The sequence below is a fragment of the Bombina bombina genome, chromosome 7, assembly GCF_027579735.1.
Source record: "Bombina bombina isolate aBomBom1 chromosome 7, aBomBom1.pri, whole genome shotgun sequence".
NCBI lineage: Eukaryota > Metazoa > Chordata > Amphibia > Anura > Bombinatoridae > Bombina > Bombina bombina.
Window position 1 is genome coordinate 169,368,755 of NC_069505.1, and position 24,499 is coordinate 169,393,253.

General features: G+C 38.7%; 1 protein-coding gene across 2 annotated transcripts in view; it reads left to right on the forward strand.

The window, feature by feature from the left end:
- RCN1 (reticulocalbin 1) overlaps window positions 1-24,499 on the forward strand; it is an 83,232-nt gene that overhangs the window by 18,894 nt on the left and 39,839 nt on the right. For both annotated transcript variants that reach the window (XM_053720402.1, XM_053720401.1), the window contains exon 4: window positions 15,030-15,208. In XM_053720402.1, coding sequence (XP_053576377.1) covers window positions 15,030-15,208 — 179 coding nt within the window. The remainder of the gene's footprint in view (window positions 1-15,029; window positions 15,209-24,499) is intronic.

A 24,499-nucleotide genomic window follows, 5' to 3' on the forward strand; every position in this document is an offset into this window, starting at 1 on the left:
TAGTTTTTTCTGGACGTGAAGGTAAATAACCTCAAAAGAAGGCAAAATAATTGGTGACTTTATTATGGCATATTTTATCCTATATCTAGTTAACCATTTTATGGAGTATTTAATTGTGCAATAGTCCCTTTTTAAGTTGTAAATTAATTGTGTTTTTTCTATTAACTTTGTAAAAGTAAACTTCTAGGGAAAAATTGGTGGTGGGGGATTGCTTTGAAAGTGTATTGCATTTTCATTTCTATTAACTATACAAAAACATTTGTACATTTTTTTTTATTTTATTTTTAATAATTTTAAATCAAAACTTTGAATTCCTGTGGTATACAGGTGTGTCAATTGTCTATACTACTGAATCTAGCTAATTGCAAGATTTATTTTAGTGAGTGTGTGTGAGGTGGCAAAAAGGGTGCAACCAATATGGGTGTTTGCCTTTTTGTTAAATCAAACCCATAATATCCCTCATTTTATTGATATGTTTTTAAAAGGCTCACAATTACTAGGCAACTATATCAAAATCTTAAACCTTTTAAAAAGATTGTACATGGTAAGTAGTGTATATGACGTTAATCAAAATAAACAACAAAAAATGATTATCAAATATTTGCTGATTTTCCTTCCCATGATATATTGCAATTTTGTGTGTATGTATGTATATGTGTGTATATAAATATATATAATAAATTTAAATAGGACAAACATTGATTCAAACTCAAAGGAAAACACAATTTTTGTTATTATTCAGTTAACATATTACCTGAATAATATAATAATTAATATAGAATAATATTAAGTATAGATGTCCAAGATACAATGGTGTGATATCCAAAGAATGCAGCACTCGTGGGAAACTGTGTTAAAAAACTCCAAATTTTATTTCATATAGTAAAAAGGTGAGGTATAGATCAGGGAATTGACCCCTTACGCGTTTCGTGCCGCCAATGGGCACTTAGTCATAGGGATAAATGTTAAGACCGGACATGGCTTATTTAAAGGCACAGTGTCCAATCACACACTGTGACAGAAAAAGTTAAAATACAATAAAATATAAAAACATGTTATCATTGAACATTTAGGTCTAACAATATGTGTACAAGAGGGTGCAATATGTAAGAAAAAAACATGCAATATATTTGTGTGCAAATCTCTACTATAATGTGTTACCAAATTCTAAAAATAGAAATCGGAACTTAGAAAAGGCATGACTGACAGATATTAGAAAATGAGCATAAAAATAAATCGCTTGCAAAAATATCTGGACTTTAAATAAAAATCTAAATAGAACCTAATAGGTTTATAGATATTGTGCCATACATGTAATCTGACCTAGTACGTTTGCATAATATAATTCTATTGATATATAAACATATTGTTTAATAAACAAGGAGATCATACAGTGTGTAACAATATGCCGAACATAGTCAGTTCTAATGTATGTGTATATCAACTATTAATGCACAATTTTGGCAAGGTATTTATTAATATGTCTGAATGTTAAGGGCAAATGTCACTACACTATCCTATGAATAAACTCATGTCCCATTCCTTGTTGAGGCCATCAGGGGTGAGAGTCTTTAATTTGTATATCCAAAACATCTCCTGCTTGAGTAATAATTTATTTCTGTCCTCCCCTCTAAAGGGTAAATTGATTTTGTCTGACTTTTACAGTCATATTAAATTTGTTGGTCATGTGTATAGTAAAGTGATGGCGTGCAAGAGCTGAGTTTTTATTAAAAGTTTTAGTGTCATAAATGTATTCCCTAATGCGAGATCTTAGTTCTCTACTCGTCTGACCTGTGTATTGCATGTGACACAGGTTGCACTCTAAGAGATACACAACATAATGACTCCTACAATTGGCATAGAAGCCAACATTGAAACTCTCTTGGGTAACTGAACTTGAGAAAGTGGCCCCTCTGCCTATGATGTCACAAGTTGAGCATGGACCAGTACCACATCTAAAAGTACCTTTCTTGTGTAACCATGGGTCTGTTCCTTTTTTCTTGGTTCATACTAAACTGGGTGATAGCTTGCTTGCTTGCTAGGGTTGGCGTGTTTCTGGGAACAAACTTGCGTTTGTCTGTTATTTCACATAAAACTTCATCCTGTTCTAGGATATGTAAGTTTCTCTTTAAAATGCCACAAACCTGATTAAATTGGTCAGAAAATTCCGTTGAGAATACCACAGTAGAATCAGCGAAATCCCTCTTCTCTTAGATTTCAATATTAAACTTTGCTGTGTATTATTTTTAACCTTTTGGATACGGTTGTCAAGAAGTTTCTCATTGTAACCCCTTTCACTTAACCTGTCTTTCAATGCTACCGCCTTTTTTATGAAAAGGTAATCTGAATTCGTGTTTCTCCTAAGTCTCAAAAATTGAGCCTTAGGTATGGACCTAAGTAGGTGTGGTGGATGACAAGACCTCACATGCAAGATGGAATTACCTGCAGTTGGTTTTCGAAATGTGTCAGTGACTATGCTGCCTGTGTCATTCATGCCTGTTAATGTGAGATCAAGAAAATTAATTGTATCACATTTGCTTTCACCAATGAACCTTAAGTTTAAACTGTTGTTATTCAAAAATTCAATGAATTCTTTGTCATTAACCAATTCATCCACTATGAACAGCAAATCATCTATATATCGCATGTATATGACAGTGGATTCCATATACGGATTTTCATTGCTAAAGATAACATTATTCTCCCACCAACCTACTTATAGGTTGGCAAAGGATGGTGCAAACTTTGCACCCATTGCGGTGCCGCAAACTTGAAGATAGAATTCACTGTCAAACATACAAAAATTATGCTGCAAAAGAAATTCAATGATCTCACAAAATAATATCTTAGTTTCTTCTGAAAAACTAGTATCCAAGTCTAGAAAATACCTTATGGCCCTGATACCCAAAGAGTGTGGTATACAGGAATACAAAGATGCCACATCAGCCACTATCCAGCGATAACCATTCCTCCACCTCACATTCTTTAAATTTTTAATCAAATGTGAGGAATCTCTCAAATAACTATTGAGTGTAATCACTATGGGTTGCAAGACTGAGTCTATCAACTCGGACAAAGGCTCGAATAATGAGCCAATGCCGGAGATGATAGGACGTCCTGGAGGAGAGGTAAGGCTCTTGTGGGTCTTTGGCAGATAATGAAAAATGGGTATCGATGGATGGTTTGGGACTAGTATATTGATTTCTTTTCTAGTCAGTATGCCCAATGAAACAACTTGCTCTAACAGTTTCGGTAGTTTATTTTTAAACTCACATGTTGGATTTCTTGTTAATTTTCTATAAGTTCTGGTGTCATTCAACTGTCTTTTTGCCTCAAATATATAATCTTTCTTATTCAATATTACTACATTGCCTCCTTTGTCACTCGCTCTTATAGTGATGTCATCATTGGCTTGTAGACTTTTAAGAGCTTCATACTCTTCCTTAGTTAGGTTAGGTTTAGTACGTGCCGTTTTGCAGCTACGTTCTAACTCTAAGATCTCCCTTTCTACCTGTTTTTGAAACATGTTGAGGGCTCTACCCCTAAAATGAACAGGGTAAAAATCAGATGTTTTTTGTCAGTCACAAGAAACACTGACTGTAATAAACCTTTCTGATTATCCTTTAACTGAAGGACAAAAAAGTGTATTAAGCAAGGGATTGGGGTTCGCCCCATCCCACAAATTCTCTGCATTTAAAACTATCATTGATGTAAATAGGTTTGTGCGAAAACTTACGTTAAAAAGGTTTTTAAAAAATGATAGATGTACAGAGCATGATGATAATCATGACAATTCTTCTTCAGATGAGTCACAAAGTAATGAAACTTCACAGCAGCCAGATACACAAGTTACTCATTTAGATTTCCAGGATTTAACAAGTCTTAATATACTTAGGGATTTAGAACATTCCAGTGTAGGCCCCGATGAACATAGCATTGTCACACCGAAACGAAAAACATCTGATTTTTACCCTGTTCATTTTAGGAGTAGAGCCCTCAACATGTTTCAAAAACAGGTAGAAAGGGAGATCTTAGAGTTAGAACGTAGCTGCAAAACGGCACGTACTAAACCTAACCTAACTAAGGAAGAGTATGAAGCTCTTAAAAGTCTACAAGCCAATGGTGACATCACTATAAGAGTGAGTGACAAAGGAGGCAATGTAGTAATATTGAATAAGAAAGATTATATATTTGAGGCAAAAAGACAGTTGAATGACACCAGTACTTATAGAAAATTAACAAGAAATCCAGCATGTAAGTTTAAAAATAAACTACCGAAAATGTTAGAGCAAGTTGTTTCATTGGGCATACTGACTAGAAAAGAAATCAATATATTAGTCCCAAACCATCCATCGATACCCATTTTTCATTATCTGCCAAAGACCCACAAGAGCCTTAGCTCTCCTCCAGGACGTCCTATCCTCTCCGGCATTGGCTCATTATTCGAGCCTTTGTCCGAGTGGATAGACTCAGTCTTGCAACCCATAGTGATTACACTCAATAGTTATTTGAGAGATTCCTCACATTTGATTAAAAATTTAAAGAATGTGAGGTGGAGGAATGGTTATCGTTGGATAGTGGCTGATGTGGCATCTTTGTATTCCTGTATACCACACTCTTTGGGTATCAGGGCCATAAGGTATTTTCTAGACTTTGATACTAGTTTTTCAGAAGAAACTAAGATATTATTTAGTGAGATCATTGAATTTCTTTTGCAGCATAATTTTTGTATGTTTGACAGTGAATTCTATCTTCAAGTTTGCGGCACCGCAATGGGTGCAAAATTTGCACCATCCTTTGCCAACCTATAAGTAGGTTGGTGGGAGAATAATGTTATCTTTAGCGATGAAAATCCGTATATGGAATCCACTGTCATATACATGCGATATATAGATGATTTGCTGTTCATAGTGGATGAATTGGTTAATGACAAAGAATTCATTGAATTTTTAAATAACAACAGTTTAAACTTAAGGTTCATTGGTGAAAGCAAATGTGATACAATTAATTTTCTTGATCTCACATTAACAGGCATAAAAGACACAGGCAGCGTAGTCACTGACACATTTCGAAAACCAACTGCAGGTAATTCCATCTTGCATGCGAGGTCTTGTCATCCACCACACCTACTTAGGTCCATACCTAAGGCTCAATTTTTGAGACTTAGGAGAAACACGAATTCAGATGACCTTTTCATAAAATAGGCGGTAGCATTGAAAGACAGGTTAACTGAAAGGGGTTACAATGAGAAACTTCTTGACAACAGTATCCAACAGGTTAGAAATAATACACAGCAAAGTTTATTATTGAAATCTAAGAGAAGTAAGAGGGATTTCGCTGATTCTACTGTGGTATTCTCAACGGAATTTTCTGACCAATTTAATCAGGTTTGTGGCATTTTAAAGAGAAACTTACATATCCTAGAACAGGATGAAGTTTTATGTGAAATAACAGACAAATGCAAGTTTGTTCCCAGAAAGGCGCCAACCCTAGCCAGCAAGCTATCACCCAGTTTAGTATGTACCAAGAAAAAAGGAACAGACACATGGTTACACAAGAAAGGTACTTTTAGATGTGGTACTGGTCCAGGCTCAACTTGTGACATCATAGGCAGAGGGGCCACTTTTTCAAGTTCAGTTACCCAAGAGAGTTTCAATGTTGGCTTCTATGCCAATTGTAGGAGCCATTATGTTGTGTATCTCTTAGAGTGCAACCTGTGTCACATGTAATACACAGGTCAGACGAGTAGAGAACTAACACATATATGACACTAACGGCTAGATTTAGAGTTTGGCGGCCAAAGGGGTGCGTTAGCTACGCTTGCTTTTTTTCTCCCGCACATTTTAAATACCGCTGGTATTTAGAGTTCACAGAAGGGCTGGGTTTTCAGTGCGTTAGGCTCCAAAAAGGGAGCGTAGAGCATAATTTAACGCCACTGCAACTCTAGATACCAGCGGTGCTTACGGACGCGGCCAGCTTCAAAAACGGAATACTTGGAAACACCAGCGAGTCAAACTAAGCGCTTAATTTAAAAAGTCAAAGCTTTATTTCAAAATGTAAAACATGCTTAAAATCGAAAGGTTTCAATCACAGCTCATCCCTTAAGCTGTCTTACGCGTTTCGGCCCCCCTGGCCTTATTCATAGACAATCAGAATCAAGTTCAATCCGATTGGCTGATCCGATCAGCCAATCAGATTGAGCTAGCATTCTATTGGCTGATCGGAACAGCCAATAGAATGAAAGCTCAATCTGATTGCAAGCTCAATCGGATTGAACTTGATTCTAATCAGCCAATCAGAATTTTCCTAACTTAATTCCGATTGGCTGATAGAATCCTATCAGCCAATCGGAATTCGAGGGACGCCATCTTGGATGACGTCCCTTAAAGGAACCGTCATTCGTCGGGAAGTTGTCAGAAGAAGATGGGTCCGCGGTGGAGGTCTTCAAGATGGAGCCGGTCGTCATCGGATGAAGATAGAAGATGCCGCTTGGATCAAGATGGTTGCCGGTCCGGATCGCCTCTTCTTCCCGGATAGGATGAAGACTTCGGAGCCTCTTCTGGACCTCTTCAGCCGCCGGATTATGGATCGCCAGCCCCCGCTTGGGCTTGGATGAAGATTTTGGAGCCTGGAACGATCGCTGATACCTGGCATGGTGAAGACAAGGTAGGAAGATCTTCAGGGGCTTAGTGTTAGGTTTATTTAAGGGGGTTTGGGTTAGATTAGGGGTATGTGGGTGGTGGGTTGTAATGTTGGGGGGGTATTGTATGTTTGTTTTTTTTACAGGCAAAAGAGCTGAATTCTTTGGGGCATGCCCCGCAAAGGGCCCTTTTAAGGGCTGGTAAGGTAAAAGAGCTTTGAACTTTTGTAATTTAGAATAGGGTAGGGCATTTTTTTATTTTGGGGGTGTTTGTTATTTTATTAGGGGGCTTAGAGTAGGTGTAATTAGTTTAAAATTGTTGTAATATTTTTCTTATGTTTGTAAATATTTTTTTATTTTTTGTAACTTAGTTCTTTTTTATTTTTTGTACTTTAGTTAGTTTATTTAATTGTATTTATTTGTAGGAATTTTATTTAATTTATTTATTGATAGTGTAGTGTTAGGTTTAATTGTAACTTAGGTTAGGATTTATTTTACAGGTAATTTTGTAATTATTTTAACTAGGTAGCTATTAAATAGTTCTTAACTATTTAATAGCTATTGTACCTGGTTAAAATAAATACAAAGTTACCTGTAAAATAAATATAAATCCTAAAATAGCTATAATATAATTATAATTTATATTGTAGCTATATTAGGGTTTATTTTACAGGTAAGTATTTAGCTTTAAATAGGAATCATTTATTTAATAGGAGTTAATTTATTTAGTTAGATTTAAATTATATTTAATTTACGGGGGTGTTAGGGTTAGACTTAGCTTTAGGGGTTAATCCATTTATTACAGTAGCGGCGAGATTCGGTCGGCAGATTAGGGGTTAATAATTGAAGTTAGGTGTCGGTGATGTTAGGGAGGGCAGATTAGGGGTTAATACTATTTATTATAGGGTTATTGAGGCGGGAGTGAGGCGGATTAGGGGTTAATAACTTTATTATAGTAGCGGTGCGGTCCGCTCGGCAGATTAGGGGTTAATAAGTGTAGGCAGGTGGAGGCGACGTTGAGGGGGGCAGATTAGGGGTTAATAAATATAATATAGGGGTCAGCGGTGTTAGGCGCAGCAGATTAGGGTTACATAGCTATAATGTAGGTGGCAGCGGTGTACGGAGCGGAAGATTAGGGGTTAATAATAATATGCAGGGGTCAGCGATAGCGGGGGGGGGGCAGATTAGGGGTTTATAAATATTATGTAGGGGTCGGCGGTGTTAAGGGCAGCAGATTAGGGGTTGATAGGGATAATGTAGGTGGCAGCGGTGTGCGGTCAGCAGATTAGGGGTTAAAATTTTTTAATAGAGTGGCGGCGATGTGGGGGGGCCTTGGTTTAGGGGTACATAGGTAGCTTATGGGTGTTAGTGTACTTTAGAGCACAGTAGTTAAGAGCTTTATGAACTGGCGTTAGCCCAGAAAGCTCTTAACTACTGACTTTTTTCTGCGGCTGGAGTTTTGTCGTTAGATTTCTAACGCTCACTTCAGCCAAGACTCTAAATACTGGTGTTAGAAAGATCCCATTGAAAAGATAGGATACGCAAATGGCGTAGGGGGATCTGCGGTATGGAAAAGTCGCGGCTGGAAAGTGAGCGTTAGACCCTTTAATGACTGGCTCCAAATACCAGAGGGCGGTAAAAACCAGCGTTAGGAGCCTCTAACGCTGGTTTTGACGGCTACCGCCCAACTCTAAATCTAGGCCTATAACTTTTAATAAAAATTCAGCTGTTGCACGCCATCACTTTACTATTCACATGACCAACAAATTTAATTTGACTGTAAAAGTAATTGACAAAATCAATTTACCCATTAGAGGGGGGGACAGAAATAAAGTATTACTCAAGCAGGAGATGTTTTGGATATACAAACTAAAGACTCTCACCCCTGATGACCTCAACAAGGAATGGGACATGAGTTTATTCATAGGATAGTGTAGTGACATTTGCCCTTAACATTCAGACATATTAATAAATACCTTGCCAAAATTGTGCATTAATAGTTGATATACACATACATTAGAACTGACTACGTTCAGCATATTGTTACACACTGTATGATTTTATTGTTTATTAAACAATATGTTTATATATCAATAGAATTATATTATGCAAACGTACTAGGTCAGATTACATGTATGGCACAATATCTATAAACCTATTAGGTTCTATTTAGATTTTTATTTAAAGTCCAGATATTTTTGCAAGCGATTTATGTTTATGCTCATTTTCTAATATCTGTCAGTCATGCCTTTTCTAAGTTCCGATTTTTATTTTTAGAATTTGGTAACACATTATAGTAGAGATTTGCACACAAATATATTGCATGTTTTTTCTTACATATTGCACCCTCTTGTACACATATTGTTAGACCTAAATGTTCAATGATAACATGTTTTTATATTTTATTGTATTTTAACTTTTTCTGTCAGAGTGTGTGATTGGACACTGTGCCTTTTAAATAGGCCATGTCCGGTCTTAACATTTATCCCTATGACTAAGTGCCCAGTTGCGGCACGAAACGCGTAAGGGGTTAATTCCCTGATCTATACCTCACCTTTTTACTATATGAAATAAAATTTGGAGTTTTTTAACTTACAGTGTCCCACGAGTACTGCATTCTTTGGATATCACTCGATTTAGCGGCTTGTGCTCAGCCGCGCTGGATTTGCACCTCACGGGCTGTGTTGACATTCACCCTATCAGCTGGGCAGCTTGCGACTCTCCTCCCAGCGTCATGTTCTGCAGCGGCCTAGTCTCCATACTCCAAGATACAATGGTGCAGATCCAAATTACTTGCGTATGCTAGCGATCTAATTGTTCTGATGCATACAATGATGGTCCATATTCCAAAATGCATATAAAAAAATGTAGTCTGTTACACATTTCCAAGTACAATAAACTATGATTTTGCATCAGGGATTGGCAAATTTATATTAAACTTTAGAGCCAGCCAGAATATGGATTAGTCAGTGAAGGAATATATACAACTTTGTTCTATATGTGTAATTATACAAAACAGTTGTGAACCAGGAGTAAAATAGTAGGAGCCATGTCTCACTGGAATTTGTCAAGCCCTGATTTAGCATTGTTAGGTTTCATAAGACAAGTCTATTTCAATCTAGTATAAATGCATAGGAGTTTTACTTTTCTCTTGTTAGGTGTATCCAGTCCACGGATCATCCATTACTTGTGGGATATTCTCCTTCCCAACAGGAAGTTGCAAGAGGATCACCCACAGCAGAGCTGCTATATAGCTCCTCCCCTAACTGCCATATCCAGTCATTCTCTTGCAAGCTCTCAACATAGCTGGAGGTTTTAGCTGCTCTGAATGACTGTGACACAATTGCAGTGCCAGAGAAATTGTGTAGACTGGATAAATACTATGCGGTGCCGGTGTGTACTGACGTTTTTCCAATACCTAAAAGGTTTACAGAAATTATTACTAAGGAGTGGGACAGACCCGGTGTGCCGTTTTCCCCCCCTCCTATTTTTAGAAAAATGTTTCCAATAGACGTCACCACACGGGATTTATGGCAGACGGTCCCTAAGGTGGAGGGAGCAGTTTCTACTTTAGCAAAGCATACCACTATCCCTGTCGAGGACAGTTGTGCTTTTTCAGATCCAATGGATAAAAAATTAGAAGGTTACCATAAGAAAATGTTTATTCAACAAGGTTTTATCCTGCAGCCCCTTGCATGCATTGCTCCTGTAACTGCTGCTGCGGCGTTCTGGTTTGAGTCTCTGGAAGAGGCCTTTCAGACAGCTACTCCATTGACTGAAATACTTGACAACACTTAGAACACTTAAGCTAGATAATTCTTTTGTTTCTGATGCCATTGTTCATTTGACTAAACTAACGGCTAGGAATTCTGGATTCGCCATCCAGGCGCGTAGGGCGCTATGGCTTAAATCTTGGTCAGCTGATGTGACTTCAAAGTCTAAATTACTTAACATTCCCTTCAAGGGGCAGACCCTATTCGGGCCTGGTTTGAAGGAAATTATTGCTGACATTACTGGAGGTAAGGGTCATACCCTTCCTCAGGACAGGGCCAAATCAAGGGCCAAACAGTCTAATTTTCGTGCCTTTCGAAACTTCAAGGCAGGTGCAGCATCAACTTCCTCTGCTACAAAACAAGAGGGAACTTTTGCACAATCCAAGCCGGCCTGGAAATCTAACCAGGCCTGGAGAGGCAGCCTGCTGCTGCCTCTAAGACCGCATGAAGGAACGGCCCCCTATCCGGCAACGGATCTAGTAGGGGGCAGACTTTCTTTCTTCGCCCAGGTGTGGGCAAGAGATGTTCAGGATCCCTGGGCGTTGGAGATCATATCTCAGGGATATCTTCTGGACTTAAAAGCTTCCCCCCCACAAGGGGGATTTCACCTTTCGAGATTATCTGTAAACCAGATAAAGAAAGAGGCATTCTTACGCTGTGTGCAAGACCTCCTAATAATGGGAGTGATCCATCCAGTTCCACAGATGGAACAAGGACAGGGATTTTATTCAAATCTGTTTGTGGTTCCCAAAAAAGAGGGAACCTTCAGACCAATTTTGGATCTAAAGATCTTAAACAAATTCCTCAGAGTTCCATCGTTCAAAATGGAAACTATTCGGACAATCCTACCTATGATCCAGGAGGGTCAGTACATGACCACAGTGGATTTGAAGGATGCTTACCTTCACATACCGATTCACAAAGATCATCGGTTCCTAAGGTTTGCCTTTCTAGACAGGCATTACCAGTTTGTGGCTCTTCCCTTCAGGCTAGCTACAGCCCCAAGAATTTTTACAAAGGTTCTGGGGTCTCTTCTGGCGGTCCTAAGACCACGGGGCATAGCAGTGGCCCCTTATCTAGACGACATCCTGATACAGGCGTCAAACTTCCAAATTGCCAAATCTCATACGTACATAGTGTTGGCATTTCTGAGGTCGCATAGGTGGAAAGTGAACGAGGGAAAGAGTTCTCTATCACCCCTCACAAGGGTTTCCTTCCTAGGAACTCTGATAGATTCTGTAGAAATGAAAATTTACCTGACGAAGTCCAGGTTATCAAAGCTTCTAAATTCCTGCCGTGTTCTTCACTACATTCCGCGCCCTTCGGTGGCTCAGTGCATGGAAGTGATCGGCTTAATGGTAGCGGCGATGGACATAGTGCCATTTGCGCGCCTACATCTCAGACCGCTGCAATTATGCTTGCTCAGTCAGTGGAATGGGGATTACACAGATTTGTCCCCTCTGCTAAATCTGGATCAAGAGACCAGAGATTCTCTTCTCTGGTTGCTATCTCGGGTCCATCTGTCCAAAGGTATGATCTTTCGCAAGCCAGATTGGACAATTGTAACAACAGATGCCAGCCTTCTAGGTTGGGGTGCAGTCTGGAATTCCCTGAAGGCTCAGGGATCGTGGACTCAGGAGGAGAAACTCCTCCCAATAAATATTCTGGAGTTAAGAGCAATATTCAATGTTCTTCTAGCTTGGCCTCAGTTAGCAACCCTGAGGTTCATCAGATTTCAGTCGGACAACATCACGACTGTGGCTTACATCAACCATCAAGGGGGGACCAGGAGCTCCCTAGCGATGTTAGAAGTCTCCAAGATAATTCACTGGGCAGAGACTCACTCTTGCCATCTATCAGCGATCCATAGCCCAGGTGTAGAGTACTGGGAGGCGGATTTTCTAAGTCGTCAGACTTTTCATCCGGGGGAGTGGGAACTCCATCCGGAGGTGTTTGCTCAATTGGTTCATCGTTGGGGCACACCAGAATTGGATCTCATGGCGTCTCGCCAGAACGCGAAGCTTCCTTGTTACGGATCCAGGTCCAGGGACCCAGAAGCGACGCTGATAGATGCTCTAGCAGCACCGTGGTTCTTCAACCTGGCTTATGTGTTTCCACCGTTTCCTCTGCTCCCTCGACTGATTGCCAAAATCAAACAGGAGAGAGCATCGGTGATCTTGATCGCGCCTGCGTGGCCACGCAGGACCTGGTATGCAGACCTGGTGGACATGTCATCCTTTCCACCTTGGCCTCTGCCTCTGAGACAAGACCTTCTACTAAAAGGTCCTTTCAATCATCCAAATCTAATTCCTCTGAGACTGACTGCCTGGAGATTGAACGCTTGATTTTATCAAGGCGTGGCTTCTCCAAGTCAGTCATTGATACCTTAATACAGACACGAAAGCCTGTAACCAGGAAAATCTACCATAAGATATGGCGCAAATATCTTCATTGGTGTGAATCCAAGAATTACTCATGGAGTAAGGTTAGGATTCCTAGGATATTGTCCTTTCTCCAAGAGGGTTTGGATAAAGGATTATCAGCTAGTTCTTTAAAGGGACAGATTTCTGCTCTGTCTATCCTTTTGCACAAGCGTCTGGCAGAGGTTCCAGACGTCCAGGCATTTTGTCAGGCTTTGGTTAGAATTAAGCCTGTGTTTAAACCTGTTGCTCCTCCATGGAGCTTAAACTTGGTTCTTAAGGTTCTTCAAGGAGTTCCGTTTGAACCCCTTCATTCCATTGATATCAAACTTTTATCTTGGAAAGTTCTGTTTTTGATGGCTATTTCCTCGGCTCGTAGAGTCTCTGAGTTATCAGCTTTACAATGTGATTCTCCTTATCTGATTTTCCATACAGATAAAGTAGTTCTGCGTACAAAACCTGGGTTTTTACCTAAGGTAGTTTCCAACAAGAATATCAATCAAGAGATTGTTGTTCCATCATTGTGTCCTAATCCTTCTTCAAAGAAGGAACGTATTTTACATAATTTGGACGTAGTCCGTGCTTTAAAGTTTTACTTACAAGCGACTAAAGATTTTCGTCAAACATCTTCCCTGTTTGTTGTTTACTCTGGACAGAGGAGAGGTCAAAAGGCTTCGGCAACCTCTCTTTCTTTTTGGCTTCGGAGCGTAATACGCTTAGCCTATTAGACTGCTGGACAGCAGCCCCCTGAAAGGATTACAGCTCATTCTACTAGAGCTGTGGCTTCCACCTGGGCCTTTAAAAATGAGGCTTCTGTTGAACAGATTTGCAAAGCGGCGACTTGGTCTTCGCTTCATACCTTTTCAAAATTTTACTAATTTGATACTTTTGCTTCTTCGGAGGCTATTTTTGGGAGACAGGTTCTACAGGCAGTGGTCTGTTTAAGTACCTGCCTTGTCCCTCACTTCATCCGTGTACTTTAGCTTTGGTATTGGTATCCCACAAGTAATGGATGATCCGTGGACTGGATACACCTAACAAGAGAAAACATAATTTATGCTTACCTGATAAATTTATTTCTCATGTGGTGTATCCAGTCCACGGCCCGCCCTGTCCTTTTTAAGGCAGGTCTAAATTTTAAACTACAGTCACCACTGCACCCTATGGTTTCTCCTTTCTCGGCTAGTTTCGGTCGAATGACTGGATATGGCAGTTAGGGGAGGAGCTATATAGCAGCTCTGCTGTGGGTGATCCTCTTGCAACTTCCTGTTGGGAAGGAGAATATCCTACAAGTAATGGATGATCCGTGGACTGGATACACCACAAGAGAAATAAATTTATCAGGTAAGCATAAATTTATGTTTTTTTATATTCCTTTTTAGGAAAGTGATATTGATTACACTCCATATTAAAAATATAGTAAAAAAACTTCTTATTCAAAACTCCTCCTGTTAACTAGAATTTCTCTGCACTCTAGAGTTCATGTGACTACTTTGCAGTGCTGTAGTTGTCTTTCTTTTGCAGGTTTTAAAATAACAAATTACATTAATATTAAAGGGACAGTTTACTCAAAAAATGTCTCCTTTTAATTTGTTCCCAATTATCCACTTTACCTGCTGGAGTGTATTAAATTGTTTACAAGTATTTCTATTACCCTTATATTGGCATTTTAAATAGTTTATTTAGCCTGTGGTATCACCACCCATCCTGAAAGTGTTTGGCCTCGAGGCCAAGCTGTGTTAACACAGCCAGTAGAAGAAATTACACTCCCAGTGGGTTATAGAAGAGATAAGGTAATAAAATGTTAATTTTCCATTGTTCTCTCCAAGTATTGGTGATTGGTTTATGGACAGATATAAGATAAAAAGGCATGTGTATGTACACAATGTTATAAAGTAATAATATCTGATTTATACCTACAAGCTCAACCCATTTTATTAGGTTGTGGCTTCAAAACACAAAACCAGCTAATTCATATACACAAATAAGCATTATAGAAAGCAAATCTCATACATTTTATATTCTGCAGCTGGTAAAAAAAAGTAATTGGAAACACATTAAGGGAAAAACAATTTTAAAGTATACTGCCCCTTTTAACAAAAAAAAGGATTCACTCAAGTAAAATTTAAAGATCTATTAAATCACTGTACATTCAAAATTGCATCTTTTTAATAAACCTAATATTTGTTTTGTTAGCAAATCCTGAAGAATTTCAAGATGCATCAGAGCAATTTACTTTTAAGAAAATGATGCCTCGGGATGAAAGGAGGTTTCAAAATGCTGATCTAAATGGAGATCTGCAAGCGGACCGAGAAGAGTTCACATCTTTTCTTCATCCTGAAGAATTTGAGCACATGAAGCACATTGTAATATTGGTGAGTTAATATATATAGGCACATCTTGCCAGTTAAAATCTCATTCTGCGTTCTCACTGTGGGCTCAAAACTATTTTTTGATATTTCTTTTAATATAGATTATTGATTTCATATTTTCTTTAGTATAGGATTGGCTAACTTCTCTTTATTTGGAGGTAATACATAGAAGACATCTAAATTATTTTAGGGGTCAGACAAAGGTGTTGTAGACTAAATTAGGATACAATGGCAACATTTCAAAAGCCAGGAAAACGCTAGGATTGACCATTCTAACAAATAAAGGGGCCTTTGTCATGAAGTATTAAATACTTCATGCTGAGAGCTCCTTTATTTGTTTTAAGCGATCACCGCACTGAGCTGCTCAGGCAGCCCATGGCAGAACGCTGTTTTGCTGAGAGGTGACATTTTCACCTCCTTATCAAATAGCTGTGCAGGAAATCTGGCTTGGCGCCTGCTGGAACGCACAGCTATTTGCTAAGAGGTGGAAATGTCACCACTTAGCAAAACAGCGATCTGCCGTGGGCTGCCTGAGCATCTCAGTGGTGCCAATGCTTGAAACAAATAAAGGAACTTTCAGCATGAAGTATGTTATATTTCATGACTGAAAGTCCCCTTTATTTGTTCCTATGGTCAATCCTAGCGTTTCACAAATGCTAGGATTGACAATCGCTTTAATGTAAGGCCACTGATTTTGATTAAAATACATTTTATGACAAATAATGCTATTTTTTGTTTGCCTTGTATGTTATATTCCTGTCATATCTTGGAAAAAATGAACTGTATAGTCTTAAAACCTTTGCTACATAAGCTACAAATCTAATTTGGTCATTTCTGGGGTAAGCGCTTATAAAAGTACAAATAAACTGCCCTGAGTGACATTTCTACATGTATTTTAATACAGCAACAAGGCACATCCTGCGCCATTTAGTTACTTGATATATACTTCAGGAATTTTACATTTCACATTGACTTACACTGGCCCATCAACGAAGGTGATTAACAGTATTTGTATGCAAATTTCTAGTAAACTATCATCACTGCATATTTGTTATTAAACTATAGGCAAAAATTAGTTTTAACTCTGTAAAATTCAAGACGCTTCCTTCTATGCTTTAACCCAAGACTGGTAAAATAAATAGTCTAAATACTAACTGGCTTCCATTAATATAGAACCGGTGATGTTCAGCAGGCCATTTTGTCTTCTGCACTATCCAGTCACTTGGTAGTCACTTTTGTAGTATGTACAAACATATTAAAATATATTAAACTTAGAAAATGTTGTTTTATCTATGCTGTATCGAGACGGTTTATAAATTAAATATTCTCAACTTCTTGGTTGCAACTCTGCCTTGTGTTGCATACATTGGGGCTTTTTATAATACATTGTTAAATAAATTAAAAGAAAAAAAAAAAGACAGGAAATGTATACATTAATACTGAGCTTAAATTGTCTTTAACTGATGTCTCTAACTTAAAGGGACATTAAATACTTAATAAATGCTAGATAGAATGATGCATTTAAAGAAAAGATTAGTCTACATGTAGATGTATTTTTTTTAAAGTTTTATTAGCTGTTTAAATATTAAAGGGACAGTCAGGTCCAAAAAACTTTCATGATTCAAATAGGGCATGTAATTCTAAACTTCCCAATTTACTTTTATCACCACTTTTGCTTTGTTCTCTTGGTGTTCTTAGTTGAAAGCTAAACCTAGGCGGTTCATATGCTAATTTCTTAGACCTTGAAGGCCGTCTCTAATCTAAATGCATTTTGACAGTTTTTTTACCACTAGAGGGCGTTAGTTCATGTGTTTCATATAGATAACATTGAGCTAATGCACATGAATTTACTAAGGAGTAAGCACTGATTGGCTAAAAGGCAAGTCTGTCAAAAGAACTGAAATAAGGGGGCAGTCTGCAGAGGCTTAGATACAAGGTAATTACAGAGGTAAAACGTTTATTATAAGTGTGTTGGTTATGCAAAACTGGGGAATGGGTAATTAAGAGATTATCTATCTTTTAAAACAACAATTCTGGTATTGAATGTCCCTTTAAGTGAAATTTTTTTGGAGCTGCCATGTTGTAACTTAGGTTATCTTCTCTGCTGTAGCCAGTTAGGGACAGTTATATATAGGAGTGTGCAGCCAATGGCCGTGTGGAAAATAAGTGTATATATATATACAATTTATCATTTTATATTACCATCTCAAAGTGTTTAGTGTCCCATTTAAATCCATTCCCGACCAAACTCTGAAGTTTTTAAAATAGCATTTGGAGAATTTCCAGCAGAGGTATAGTAGGTCCTACAGTGTAGTTGCTCTCTCATCAATTCTTTATGTATTGGTCTTTTAAAAAGAGTTTAAAATTGTTCAGTAATTGATACGTTTCAAGAATTCTCTCACATGGCGCTATTTAGACCACTGAGCTATATCAGCTTTCATACTGCTTCCTCTCATTCAGCAAATGTAATACAATCAGTGCTGACTTGTCCATTACTGTATGAGGTAAGCAGTTTATTTTATCTTTCTGTGACACCAGAGGTTCTGTACCATGCTGCTCTACAGCATAATGAGGGTCTCTGTGGTACATAAAGCCTGTAGTGATTTCAGCGTACTAGTAAATTACATATGACCCTGTCAACCATATTTTTATGTTCTCACTTTAGAGTGAAGCTTTTAGCGGGGGGGGGGGGGGGGGGACATAAAATAAGTCTAGAGTTTCCTCTTGTTTACATTTCTGTACCCTGCCTATGTGAAAGTGAGAAACACTGACAAACCTATCTTAAATATAAAACAGACACATTACTGTTAAGGTGTTTTGGTAATTATAGTATTTATGTGTTTTGTCCACATTCATGTGAAAGTTCCTTGTTCATATAAATAGATTTGGCAGTGGTGGAGCCAACCATAGGGAAATATGGATGCTCTGTATGTGAGCTCTGACACCCTGCCCACAAAAAGCTTTACATCAGGATCCAGAGATGCATTGACGACCACACAAACTGTACCGGACCAGATGGGGATGAATAGGCTCAGTTCTGCTGATATTGGGAGTCCATAAGGAAGAATGCTGTACGCGGATCTTGACTCCACCCAAGTTATGAAGACCGGGTCTCGGCACATCCAGACTGCTTTCATCCCTTAATTATAGCAATACTGTATGCCCACTCACATTGCCTATCACAACCCTGCCAGCTCCCTAACTAAACCTGACTAAGGTGACATGTAAACATAAATAACTTGCATCCAGATTAGACTGTGGGTCTTTTACTAACTTTTGTGAGGGGACCCAACCCAAGGGATATAGAAGGTCCTTCTCTGGTCACATATGCAACAATCTAAAGTAGATAGTACAGGGCATTATACTATCCATCTACAGATACAAGTATAAGGAAACGGCAGTCAGGTCTGAACTTGCTTACTCAACTCTTTCTATATCAGATTCTATACAGCTGGGCTCATTATCTCTTTATACTGTGAGGAAATAGAATAAAAGATGATGTGGCTTTCATGGCGACTTTCTTAATTTTAAAGAGAAGTGTTTATTATTCCATAATAACTGTCAGGAAGGCTGCTGCATAATATGATCATATGTCCTACATTTGCAACTGTTATATAACCATACTGTAAATTCTGTATCTACTTATTAGATCCTCTGCGTTTACCCATTTTATTTACCATATGCTTAATGACTTATGTACACTGGGAGATCACTTTCCATACAAGGGAGCTCATGTCTAGATGCAAGAGATACCTGCAGAAATGTTCACTAATATCTGTTTTGAGAGACAGTAGTTGCAGCATTTTCTTTACTAAAATATATACAGAAAATTGTCTCTTGGACTTGCAAAACTTTTAAAGCTCCTTTTATCATTTTAACATGTCTGAGATTTCTAAACCAGTTAATGCAGGAGCTACTAGATGGCAATAGCCTCCAGGAATGTAGCCAAAAAAAAGATTTCCAAGCAAAATAAATGCCACCAAACCTAGGTAGTTCTTCAACTCCTTCAGTAAACCTGTTTTTCAAATTGTCCCCTATAACAGGCATTTCAACCCTATCAAACTCAACTTCTTAAAAGAGACTTTCCTCTTCTTCAAACTCTGATACCAAGCTCTTATCAGATTAGTCATCTCCCTACCTTCAAAACAAGACCTTTCAGCATTTATCACACAGGGGTGCCAATTAATTATAAAGGAGGTCTCAGACCTCAAGATATATATATTCTCACAGATGTAGGACAAAGAGTGGAGAAGGGGGCAGAGGCTCAATTGGCTGACCTGTGCAGCAAGACGAGACCATGAAACAATTATAGGTCAAATTTGGAAGGCATTCAAATTATAAATAGGCAAGACCATATAAGGATATAAGGAACTTCTGAAACAGTCACAAGTGATCATCTCAAACCTTACTTGCAGGCTCTGTTCGTGTCCTTGAGGGAGAATTCATAAGAAAGCAAGGTCCAGATAGACGACTCTTGGACCCAAATTGGCAAAGGGGGCTCATTCCAGGGAAGTGATTATAAAAATCACAATCTTTCAAGCAAAGGAACTCATGAGAGAGGCTAAATGCAAACAACCAGTCAGATATGACAGTTACCTTACAATTCTTTGTCAGTCTATCCTTGAGTACCCTGCAGAGGCAGATTTCCATGGGGTTTTCTCTTTCCAATTGATGGTAGTGTTTAAAGGCAGGCAAGGTTTCGAATAACCACTTTTACCTTACCTTTCCTCCATCTTTAATCAAAACTGATACAGGTGTTTGTTTGCAAGAAATTATTCTACAAGCCCACATAACAGTATTGCTTAAACCAAGCAAGTAACCCAATTGTCCAGCCAACTTTAGACCAGTCTTCTTGCTAAATACAGATTTAAAAGTATATGCTAAAGTATTAGCCAGTAGGTCGAACAAAATCCTCCAATTCTCAATGCAAGTCAGGTGAACTTTGTACCGCAGAGGCCATGGATAACATTAAGGTTGGTTTACTAGACTACATCAAACGGACCAAATCCCTGTCAATCTATTTATCAGCACACTGAAAATGCATTTGACAGACAGGACAAGACATTCCTCAATGCAACATTATCACATTACGGGTTCTGTGAGCCATGCAATCAACATGTTCTATACTTTGGTCCTACTGTAAAAATCATGGTTAATGGTGTACTATTGGAAAATTCAAAATATGTAATGGAATGCAACAGGGTTGCCCCCTTTCACCTCTTTTTTTTTTATTTATACTATCTCTGGAATTTTGTCATCCATCGGCTGTTGGGGGAATTTGAATTATTCAACATACCTACAAATTAACAATTTTCGATAACCTACTCCGATGTCCCATCTTAGCTCTCTATGGCACAGGAGGAACTAATCGCACACGGTGGGGGTTTCAAACTTTCTTGTCAATTGAAATAAATCAGAACTGCTGTTACCAGAAGAGCTGTACTTGTTACAAAACAGCTCCTGAAAGATTCAACCACATGCTTTTAAAGTTATCTGGGAGTTCATGTAGCACCAGTTACAGCAAAATTACTAGAACTTAATGATGGCTCCCTAAGAATATCACACAGCTGGGACAGATAAATGCGGTGCAGATGAGTCTTCTGTATGTTCTTCAAACCCTCTTAATAATGAGCACAATTTCATATATACAGTATCTCACAAAAGTTAGTACACCCTCACATTTTTGTGTTAAATTTGGTGTTATCGCTCTCACACTCTCATACTGCTCACTGGAAGTTCAACATGGCACCTCATGGCAAATAACTCTCTGAGAATCTGAAAAAAGAATTGTTGCTCTACATAAAGATGGCCTAGGCTATAAGAAGATTGCCAAGACCCTGAAACTGAGCTGAAGCACGGGGAGCAAAACCATACAGCGGTTTCACAGGACAGGTTCCACTCAGAACAGGCCTCGCCATGGTCGACCAAAGAAGTTGAGTGCTCGTGCTTAGCATCATATCCATAGGTTGTCTGTGGGAAATAGACGTAAGAGTGCTGTCAGCATTGCTGCAGAGGTTGAAGGGGTGGGGGGTCAGTCTGTTAGTGCTCAGACCATCACTGCACACTGCATCAAATTGGTCTGCATGGCTGTCGTCCCAGAAGGAAGCCTCTTCTAAAGTTGATGCACAAGAAAACCCTCAAACAGTTTGCTGACGACAAGCAGACTAAGGACATGGATTACTGGACCCATGTCCTGTGGTCCAATGAGACTAAGGTAAACTTATTTTGTTCAGATGGTGTCAAGCGTGTGTGGCGGCAACCATGTGAGGAGTACAAAGACAAGTGTTTCTTGCCTACAGTCAAGCATGGTGATGGGAGTGTCATGTTCTGGGCTTGCATGAGTGCTGCCGACACCGGGGAGCTACAGTTCATTGAGGGAACCATGAATGCCAACATGTGCTGTGACATACTGAAGCAGAGCATGATCCCCTCCCTTCAGAGACTAAGCCGCAGGGCAGTATTCCAACATAACGACCCAAAACACACCTCAAAGACGACCACTGCCTTGTTAAAGAAGCTGAGGGTAAAGGTGATGGACTGGCCAAGTATGTCTCCAGACCTAAACCCTATTGAGCATCTGTGGGGCATCCTCAAATGGAAGGTGGGGGAGCGCAAGGTCTCTAACATCCACCAGCTCTGTGATGTCGTCATGGAGGAGTGGAAGATTACTCCAGTGGCAACCTGTGAAGCTCTGGTAAACTCCATGCCCAAGAAGGTTAAGGCAGTGCTGGAAAATAATGGTGGCCACACAAAATATTGCCATTTTGTGCCTAATTTGGACATTTCCACTTAGGGATGTACTCGCTTTTGTTGCCAACGGTTTAGACATTAATGGCTGTGTGAGTTATTTTGAGGGAACAGCAAATTGACACTGTTATACAGGCTGTACACTCACTACTTTACATTGTAGCAAAGTGTCATTTCTTCAGTGTTGTCACATGAAAATATATAATAAAATATTAACAAAAAAGTTTGTACTCACTTTAGTGAGATACTGTACATAAAATGCAAAATACATCAATGATTACATATGGTTTCAAAGGCCCTGAAGAATATATAAGGGAACCCTGTATTTATCACATAATCTGGGGGCTTATAACGAGCAGCTTACTAGCAAAGAAAATTTGATTGGTGTCATTATGATACTACTAATGCCAAAAGATGGATGCAGATTGAGCATCAAATATCAGGTCACCCCCAGCTAGGCAGGGCCATCTGGTTACCTGCCGTTTCTAATTTTAAAAATAACAGGAACGGTGGATAGATGATGGATTACGCACCTTTTTGAATCCTTATAGAGGTGGACAAACTCAAACCTAAAAAGGATGTTGAAAATTTAGGCAAGAGATATTTTAAACCATAGCTCAGATATCACCAGGTCACTTTCTTATGACTCACACAGTGAGTGATTTTTTTATATGCTCTCTCAATAGCTTCAATAAGCTTTGTTGCACAGGGCCTCATTTCTGCATTGCATTCTAAAATTCTGCTTTCTATGTCCCCAAACCCCATTATTATGTTAAAGTGTAATATAGAGCCCTGGGAATAAATTACCTCAAAACACTGGAGGTTGGATTTTTGGACATCCTGCCAAATCAGCCCACGCTATTTCTGCCATGGAAACTAATATCAAAGTACTACCCAGTTGATACTTGAACCCTCAGAGTATCTCTTCCCTTGGGCTTCTGGGGTGATGGAGAGGTTTTAGGGAGAGGGTTGATATGAGCCATGTCTGGTGGAGTTGTTGCAAAATCTGGCACAAATAAGTCTTTGTATGGACTTTAAAAGGAATATTGAGAGTTCCTCAATCTTTACATGTATCTTAAAGGGACAGTAAACACCAGAATTTTTGTTGTTTAAAAAGGTAGATAATCCCTTTATTACCCATTCCCCAATTTTGCATAACCAACACAGTTATAATAATATACTTTTTACCTCTGTGATTACCTTGTATCTATGCCTCTGCAAACTGCCCCCTTATTTCAGTTCTTTTGACAGACTTGCATTTTTAACCAATCAGTGCTGGCTCCTAGGAGCTTCCTGTGCCTGAGCTCAATGTTATCTATATGAAACACATGAACTAACGCCATCTAGTGGTGAAACACTGTCAAAATGGTTTCAAATTAGAGGTAGTCTTCAAGGTCTAAGAAATTAGCACATGAACATCCTAGATTTAGCTTTCAACTAAGAATACCAGGAGAAAAAAGCAAAATTGGTAATAATAAAAGTAAATTGGAAAGTTGTTAAAAATTGCATGCCCTATTTAAATCATGAAAGGGTTTTTTTTTTACTTTACTGTCCCTTTAATACAATAGTCTTTATAGGAGAGTCCATTCACACAAAACTTCAACTGTCAAACAGTATTCATATGCCAATAGCAATGATTGTATCCGAGTTTATAGACGTACCTCATTAGACACAGTGAAGTCGAATTATATACTGCAAGGGAAACTTCACATGCAGCCAATCTCTGCTGTATAACAAAGGAGTATGTATGTATGTGTGTATGTGTATATATGTGTGTGTGTGTGTGTATATAACAAGAGTATTGCATTGAGCAATGATACTTTTTTATTGGACTAACTATACATTTATAAGTTGACAAGCTTTCGGAAGAGTTCCTTCCTTTATCAAGTCTAAAGCAATACTTGTAGTCCAATAAAAAAAAGTATCATTGCTCAATGCAATACTCTTGTTATTTTGATATCTAAATCTCTGGACTAACACGGCTACTCCAATCAACGTAGATATATAGATAGAGATTGAGAGATTTGTTTTGCGGTAGAGCCGTATCAATGCCGTCCCTGTCTTTGGTCTAATTTCCCAATCCTGGGTGACGTCATCCATGGAAGGTGATTGGTTTTCTGGTAGCACGTGACCAGTATCTGCTGGGTTAACTGATAAGTGTATACGTATTGAAGAAAAAAAGCTTACCCAGCTTACAATAAAACTTGTGATTGGTTGTTGCTTGATGCAACCACACCTCTTTATACGACTTAACCATTTCTCTACCAAATGCCGGTAAATATTACTGCACCATGAAAACAAATTCAGATGCATATTAAAAAGAGAACAATTACTTGTATACACGTCAACGATATAGATGTCGTACTCTTTTTCCAGTGTATTAATGCATCTATTTATCTGCGAACTCAATCAATGTCTAAACAGTATTTGGATAATCCACGTGTCCCCATTTTTCACCATTTTCCCAAAGTCCACAAGTCTTTGGTGGAGGTCAAAGGTCAACCAATAGTGAATGGGATTGACTTTTTAAGAGCCCCTCTCACTATG